The sequence below is a fragment of the Nicotiana tabacum genome, chromosome 23 (assembly GCF_000715075.1).
Source record: "Nicotiana tabacum cultivar K326 chromosome 23, ASM71507v2, whole genome shotgun sequence".
Taxonomy (NCBI): Eukaryota; Viridiplantae; Streptophyta; class Magnoliopsida; order Solanales; family Solanaceae; genus Nicotiana; species Nicotiana tabacum.
In genome coordinates, this window is record NC_134102.1 from 20,550,091 (window position 1) to 20,559,054 (window position 8,964).

The 8,964-nt window shown below is 35.3% G+C and overlaps 1 protein-coding gene across 1 annotated transcript; it reads right to left on the reverse strand.

The window, feature by feature from the left end:
* Nucleotides 1-2,536: 2,536 nt before the first annotated feature.
* On the reverse strand, nt 2,537-7,150 carry LOC107759184 (OPA3-like protein). The gene is made up of 4 exons (XM_016577066.2): nt 6,818-7,150; nt 4,677-4,811; nt 3,305-3,391; nt 2,537-2,903 (listed from the first exon to the last, which is right to left on the reverse strand). The coding sequence occupies exons 1-4, from the start codon at nt 7,016-7,018 to the stop codon at nt 2,745-2,747; spliced, it is 582 nt and encodes a 193-aa protein (XP_016432552.1). The 5' UTR covers nt 7,019-7,150; the 3' UTR covers nt 2,537-2,744.
* Nucleotides 7,151-8,964: the final 1,814 nt, after the last annotated feature.

Genomic DNA, 8,964 nt, shown 5'->3' on the forward strand with positions numbered 1-8,964 from the left:
GGCAAAAGCATGAGAGGAGGGGATATATGCTTTGCTTTTTTGAATTTCCTTTTATACCCACCAACCTACTTTTCTTGTTTAGAGTTTAAACCGGAACCAATATTTTGGGGGCAAATATCACTTTTAGCTTGGGGCCAAAATTATTTATATTCAGTATCTTTAAAAGTAGTAAATATAGCACCGGCTAGTCAGTTTTCGGATTGGTAATTCAAAAATAGTCAGCGTTTGCAAAGTCATTAAAAAATAGCCACTATTTTGCTGTAACACACACCGGTCCAGCATAATATACTGGATAGTGGTGCACATGTGTATGAACTTCCAGCATATTATGCTGGAACTCCAACACGCGGAAAGTTCCAGCATAATATACTGGAAATTGGAGCATTTGTGTAAGAATATACTAGAGTTTCAGTAGAATATACTGGAACTCCAGTATATTATGTTGGAATATTTTTTCGGATTTTGAATAGTGTCTTCGTTCAAATTTATCTTTACATGAAAAGTGGCTAAATTTCGATTACTTTTGAAACTTTGGCTATTTTTTAATTACCACTTGTAAATCCGGCTATTTTTGAATTTCGTCCATAAAAGTATATAAATTTATATTTTTTTGTATATAACATACATAAATTATATACACATACGTACATATATTAGACAGTATTATTTTATAGAATCTACACAATATTATTTTTTCAATATTTATTTTCACTAAAGGAATTTAAAATATAAATAATAAACACGCAAAAAAAAAATTAGATTGTATAAGCAGATTTAACATATTGGACGGCCACATGCTCTATGTTTCGAATCGGAGACCTTTGATAAAGTATGAAAAAGACCCCAAGAATGTTATTGCACCCCTCAATTGTTTCCTCATCCTTATCACATGAATAGGTGACTGTTTAATTACTCATGTGTTATTCTAAAATTTGTATTGGCACTCTATATTTTGATGATACTTGGTTCTAAAATAGTCTGATTTTCCAATATAAGGGAAACATAAGAATAGATTTAGACAAGGGATGGCAGGCAAAGGGACAGGCCTAGGGGTTTTTTTTTTTTTTTGGGGGGGGGGGGGGGGGGGGTGGGGGGGGGGGGGGGGTTACATTGGCTAGGGGAAATCACAAAATTTGAATCTTGTTCCCAATATGAAGTTTGAGGTCTACAATATCATGGTAGATTCTTACTCCTGTTATTGGAATGTCAATTCCTTTCTTAACACAGATGACAACCTATCCACTAAAAAATAAAAAATAAAAATATATATATATATATATATAACACACATGATAAATTTACAATAAACTAATGAATGGATGATATATTTATTTTATATAGCCATCCGTCGCCTAACAATGATTAATCAATACGTATTCTCCCCTAAATTTATCACTTAACTATTGTGAATTGATATAATTCAGTATAAACATCAAGTCTGATTAAGATTTTTTCATCTTTCTCTTGGATAAGCAAAAGAAGGCTTCTATCAGTCAGGGAATAAGCAAGGGAATAAGTTTATTACCAAGTTGGACAGATTCCTTGACACAGCCTTATTATAAGCAAGGGAATAAGTTTTGCTAGTTGTTTCAAATGCAATCTCGAAGGGCTACACGGCGCACGAAGCATTCCGTATTCACGCGGGATCCGGGAAGGGCCGCGCCCCTAAGGATGTGATATAGACAACCTATCATAATGCAAGCATTAGTGGCTGCTTCCACGGCTCGAACCCGTGACCTATAGGTCACACGAAAACAACTTTACCGTTGCTCCAGGATCACTCTCGCAATCTTGAAGGGCTGCAATATCACTAAATCAAAGAAAATTGATTCCCATGACACTTTTCATCAAGAACCAAAGTGCATAATAGGACTCTTTTTGATGATGTGGAACTAAGAGATTGGTCCTTTTTGTCACCCAAATTAGAATATGTAGCCTTTATATGAGCAGCATCCAGATCCATCAGCAGAAAGGCCTTTTTGTGGGTGAATAAATTAAAAGAGAAAGAACAAGGCAAGGAAGGCATAAAGGGTACACTCCATTATCATTTTCAAGATTCCCTATAGTCAATTCTTGATGCTCCCCTTTGGAATTGAACTGTATTAAAGGATCAATACTGATATTTGCAATCTAAAATAATTTTTGCAGATAAGGAGCATCTGCACATACTTTTCACTAGCATCGACATCAGATGCTGGTTGAAGTGGGCAGTCTCGTGCACAAAACATCCCGCGTTCATGCAGGGTTCGGGGAAGGGCCGCACCCCAAGGGGTGTGATGTAGGCAACCTACGCTGATATAAGCATCAATGGCTGATTCCATGACTCGAATCCGTAACCTATAGGTCACATAGAGACAACTTGACTGTTGCTCCAAGGTTCCCCTTTATTCTATAAGCAAATGATAAGTTTCTTAAGCGTGTGTCGTCAAGCAACAACTTTTCTATTTGGTCAGGTGGATGAATGTAAATTAAGTAGAACATGGCACGAGACGAAGGTTGCACAGCAAAATTTATGCTACTTCCACCAAATGTAACATGGAGTGGAACACATGAAGCTCTAAAATGGCAAATTCAACATCTAAAGTTCTTAACAACAATGGCTGGTTCAAAATTTAACTTTATTTACAGTGAGTTGGCAAGAAGCTTAGACCGCGCATTCCTTGAAATAGTCAAATAGGACTTTGATCTAAAGACTGAAAGGGAACAATATGATTCCAATTGTTAGCCAAAACTGAGCAAACAGATCATGCTGGTGTTGCTGTCTTGCCTTCTTTAACATGAGGATGTCTGAGATTGAACATACCAGCAAGTCCTTTTTCCCTTGCTAGCTGTTCTAGCTCTTGAATTTTGCTTTTGAGGCCCTCCATCTCCTTTTCCAATGCTTCATCTCGTTGCCTCAATTTCTGAAATACACCAGTTTGAACTGAAATATAACTTGAACACATATCTACGGATAAATGGTCTGCAGGTTCTTATCCGAAATAAGAGAGTTTTTGAATTTCCGCCTAGGTAGAATGTAAAGCGAACATACTTCTATTGAATACCCCCCCCCCCTAAATTTGTAGAGATAAATCGAACAGACTAATGCACGTTATCGTCATCCAAGGCAATCAGATTTAGATGGAATTTAAAAGGCGAAACTTCAGAGAGAGATGATAATGTACATATTTAAGAGAAAAATCAAGAGGACAATGTTACATACTTTAGAGTGAAAATGAAACAGTCAAGCTTGAAGATTAGATAATAGATGAACCATACTAAAGAGTTTGTTAAGAGGAAAATAAGAAGAATATGGTAGGACTACCTCCATTTCTTGCCTACGAAGTTCCTCCTTCTTAGCCTCTGACCGAGCACTTCTCTGCACCTCAAATACAAGAGCAGCAACTGCGACCTGTTCAGCAAATTGCATAAGTTGCAGAAAGAATAGAAGATGCACTGGAAGTAGATGGAAGGCAGGTCACATTTCAAGGATTAAAGTTGGCTACAAGTTTCAAGAGATTGAAGACAGAAATGATGCCCTTAGAGATTATTCATGTGTGTGGTTTGATGCTACTGAACAGAAATAGACCCAAAAAAAAATGTAACCTCCTAGTCATAAGGCGGCAACTATTACCCTTGCGCCAACTCTTACTGTGCCAGCAAGTACAAGACATCAAAATTGTCAGGACTTGCGGGCTTTTTGTTTTCAAGAACTTAGTGCGGTTATTGAACAAATTATTTTGAGTAAGCAAGTAGATAAAACCGATCATTCATTGAAATGCTAATACTTCAAGAAACACTCAAAAAAAATCCTAAAAACTTCCCAAGCCTTATTTTACTGTAGTTTCAAAAATGCCTATTCCATATGCTATCTTGGAATTAAAAAAGTTCTCTGTCATAGGGCCTTTCAATAGCTTTATCCATAAGAAAAAAAATGTTGCAAGAACGCAATGTAGAGAATCTAAATATTACATGCATGAAATAGCATAGGCAACTCTGACCTTCAAACCTGTATTGCCATCACAGATTGCTGAGACTTTAAATGAAGCAAATTAGCCAAAGCAATAATGCTATAATTATCAAGACTCAGATATTGTGCACATGCACGAAGCTTGCTATGTATATTGAGATATGAGGAATTCCTAAACAAGGTGGTATTTGTCTCTTGGCTCTTTGTGCCTTCTGTACTAGCAGCTGGCTTTCTGGTAGAATCAACATTAGGGAAGTTGTACAGAGAAAGATTTAGAAGTCATATTGGTCTAGGCAAGTCGCACACATCAAAGGAAGACAAGTGTTATAAGCCTGTGCATTAAGGGTAAATGGATTTTTACACAGAAGGATTTAGTGGTTCTGTTGGACTAGGCAATTCTCGCACTTATGGCAGATAAATGTTATTGATCATGGACTTTGAGATTTAAGTGGACTATCAACAAGAAAAAATATTTCCAAATGAATGCTAATCTAGAAATCATGGATTCTACCTTAATTGACAAAAATAACATAACATGTTTCCTTTTTTGTTTTTGGGGTATCTAGGGAAAACATATCAAGTTTTACATGCTTAAAATTTGTATCATTCGATGCTTAGCAACGCTTGTCTGCACTTTCACAAAAATTAACACATGTAATAGATAAGAATCAGGGTAGCTAACTATGCAAACATTATTGCAAAAATCAAGTGGGAAAATAAACAATACCGAGAAAACAAAAAATTCCCCCAGAAGATCAACAGCTGCTTGAACGGCTTTCTCTTCATTTAAAGGTCGTATTCCAACATCAGTTGCATGGCCATAAAGCCGTCTTTGCATGGTTGTCGTCATTCGGTGATTCGCCTAGTTTCAGCAATGGATGTAATGAAAAAAATTGATGTATATTAGGAGAAACTCTTAACAAGTCAAAGTAAAGGCAGAAGTGGAGAATAACTTTCTGAAAGAGTGAAGGCTACTAGAGTATTCACATCTGAAACGCGATATGGGCATATGTATTGAAACATATCTAGAAAATATTTAGAGAGTGATGCATGTGTAACCACGTGAAGAGGTAAGGGAAAAGAAACATGTGAAATGAACTGCTATTTTGCAACAAGAACTACGTATATAAACAACTGCAGATAAACTCATGAACTATAATACAAGACAGAATTAACCACAAAAGTGAGACTTATTCAGTAAAATCATCTAAGACAGAGAGTCCCTTAATGGAGATACCGCAAGCACCTTAGGACACACAATAATCTGCTAGTCACTGTTGTTAATATGTTCCTGTCAATGTCTAGATCATATTTTGTTTTCACATTTTCTTCCATATAAAATTAGTAGCAGTCAATTGTAAGTATATTATAAGAAGCGGGTAGTCTTTCTAACAGAGCAATCATGCCCTTGCTTCGACAATCTTAAATAGTGGAGTCGGCCCCTTAGCCGAGATACAATACTGTCAGCTAATCACTAGCTTTTGCTAGAATAATATCGTAAAGTTGGAGAGGAAGACGACAATAAGATTTGCACTCTTGCAGCGACTTATTGCAATTGTATGCCTCTATACTACTAGAATACTCGCGAAGAGACTTGCCAACATTTGAAAGCCAGCACATGACACATCTATGTTCTTGTCAATTTGAGACCATTACTCAATGTATGGCTCCAGCAAAGAGCAGCCACCCAACTTTAGGAAATGGACACACTCTTCTAAACTAAAACTTGTATCCAGTGATCATACTACCAAATTAAAAATCGAGGAACTTATACCCTCTTCAAAAATCCCTTTCATTATGCAACTCGACTCATAGCTAGACAGTGAGAGGTTATGATGACATGGAACAAAAATATCCTCTTGGTTGACCTGTGCAAGACAATCTTCCACGTGTTGACACATTAAGCCCTCTAAAATGACAACCTTTTTTTCTTTGCTTTCACGCAACCTGAGAATTCCACCTGGTTACCTGCAACCTCCCCAGCACAGGAAATAAAATGATCCACCTTTTGGCAAAGCCAAATGTGGATCACCACCAATTGAATGTCACCTTGGTAAGTCCCCCAACAATTCTGCTATAAATAATTGAATGTCACGTTAGAACAAAACTAGAATCTATAAGTCCTCGCCAATTTAACAGCAAAATTACATAATTCTACGACATTTTGCTTTTTTATTTATTTATTTGTTTCTCAATCGGTGTTCGATACCTGCTTTGCGGCCAAACTACTCCAGATTCGTGGCAGGAAGTACCAATTTGGCGATAAAGCACTCCCAACCAAAATTGACTCCTTTCTCATGGCTCACACCCGAGACATATGGTCTACATTTTGAGCTCTTTCATACAATTCCTTGATTGGTGAGCAACTCAAGACCAACCAAGACAAAGACCACGAGAATTTAATTGGACAAACCAGAATTGGAATTACGATAAGACAAAATAACATTAACACACAAAATCATCTACCCAACTCCTCTTATTTGAGTGTTGCGAAAAACAATTGACCCAAGACTGGGCAAAGAGCATTATGGGTTCGAGTTCAGGATTCTACCATTTCTACATTTAATTTAATTGGTTTCAAAATTTATTATTGGTACTTAGTGCATTTTAATACACTGGGTTCAGATGAGCCCCTGAAAACAAGGATTGCAATAGGTTGCTTTAAATTGGTTTAATTATGATGAATCCAGAAGATTCATATAATCGCCATCAACTAGTTTAAAGCTCACATGATTTATCCAGACATCAACCCAACAAAAACACAGTCACATAGAAAACAAGATAAACAAAACTTAAATAGAGAAAAAGAAGACATTTATAAGTAACATAATATAATTGCAGGGTTTATGTATTTGGATTAATTCATACCTGGGCCATGCTGATGATCAAATGACGGAACTTGGGGTGCAAGCCAGCCTCTTTCTTGAGCCTAGCCGCAATGGGTTTGCTTAAAGTCTTTAAAGCAAGTGTCCCTAATTTCAATAATGGGAGAACCATCACTTTCGATTTTTGTGTTCTCTGCTTTGTTACTGTCCCGCTAATTGCTTGATCTGGGTATTTTAATGACATCAATTAGAGGTAAAGACTATCATTTCGAAGAATTTTTTTGTATTTGTATACCTATATAACTGTATTTATATCTGATTATTTGTTTGTTGAGAACTAAGATATTGACCAAGAAGCGGAAGGTTCATTTTCTTGATGAAGAAGCTAAATGCTTGTGAGGAAGGTTTCCTTCTCTTTTTTTTTTCCACCAACTTGTGCGGAAGGTTAGTTGTGGAAATTCGAAAGTGGTTTTTTGGATGATGATCTCTGTGTAAATTGTAAAAGGCAGTTTAGAGGAAATGCATTAATATTAGGGTCAAATTAGTAGACCGTTTGGCTGCAAGAGTACTTTCTTGAACGATAATTATTGTTTGACCAAGCTGCGAAAAACTGTTTTAAAGTGTACTTTTTTCATATGTACTTTTCAATAAAGTCCTTTTGGACAGAATTTATTTTTTTCTGCTTTGGATCTACTTCTACTCAAAAGCACTTTTTTCTCTAAAAGCTTGACCAAACACTTCAACGAAGAAACTTAGTCAAACAGGCTATAATACTCATTTTGACTCAATTTATGTGAATATCTTTGACTAATAAAATTTAATAAATAAAAGAAAATTTTTAAAATTTGTGATCAAAAATAAATCACCGAAATTTGGAGAGAACTACCCTCTATAGCCCCCCAAAATTTTAATAGCCCATGTTTTCCCCATTGACACGAAATGATCCTCCAGCCCAAATATATTACATCTAATAGTCCGAATTGTCTATTTTGTATATTTTTTGTATAGCGACAGTCTATTTTGTATATTTTTTGTATAATGACAGTCTATTTAGTATGTATTTTGTATAATGACAGTCTATTTTGTATATATTTTGTATAGTGACAGTCTATTGTATATAAATTATATCGTGGCAGTCTATTTAGTATATTAGTGATAGTCTATTTTGTATATTTTTTGTATAGTAACAGTCTAATTTATATATTTTTTTGTATAGTGATAGTCTATTTAGTATATATTTTGTATAGTGATAGTATATTTTGTATATATTTTGTATAATGACAGTCTATTATATATAAATTGTGTAGGGACAGTCTATTTAGTATATATTTGTACAGTGACACTTGAAAAATTAGATCAATGGGCTAAAATGCATTGATATGGTATGTGTTTTTTACAGTACATATAAGTTAAATAATATGTAATCAGATACTCAGAAGCTCAATTATGCTTTACCACTGTTCTCTTCCAAATTCTAGGCCTCCTTATGCCCTAACTACTTGTTAGGTCGGGTTGAACGCTAGCTTACTTGCAAATTAACCCGCTATTTGTGGGTGTCCAATGGGTAGAATGGTATGCTGTTAATAAACTTGTTAACCAAGTTAAATCAATAAGGAAATTAACCCATTTGTTAGGCTCCCTTCATTACAACGTCCTCCAGTTTGCCAAGTACGCGTTTATGTTTATCACCTGTGTCCATTTCTAAATCTAAGGGTTTAATATTTGTTTTGAGTAAAATCACCCCTTAAATCGTGGTTAACTAAAAAAATATTTCTTGACCAGTACCAATTTGGCAATGATAAATCAAGCATCCCAAAAAATCACTAGAAAATTCCTTTTAGTTGGAGAAAGTATTTTCTTACCGTGAAAATCATACGCCCAAGAGATAAACGGAGCAAGAATAGTTTTGGGCCAGCCCTTGTAATTAATTTTGGGCTATTAATTGTATGATTTATTTTATGGCTACCTATTGCAATTAATTTTTCCCGGATGGTTACAAATGAAGTTTGCTTAGAAATTATCTCGTTAAGAGATAAAAGGAAAAATTTAAAATTGAATTGCTACTTAATATAAAAATGTGTAATTCTTTTTTGAACTTACGAGAAAGAAAAAAGTGTCAAATAAATTGGTATAAATAGAGTAATATTTTTAGTTTCTCGGTTATTTTTTAATTTTGATTTTCGTCCTTGT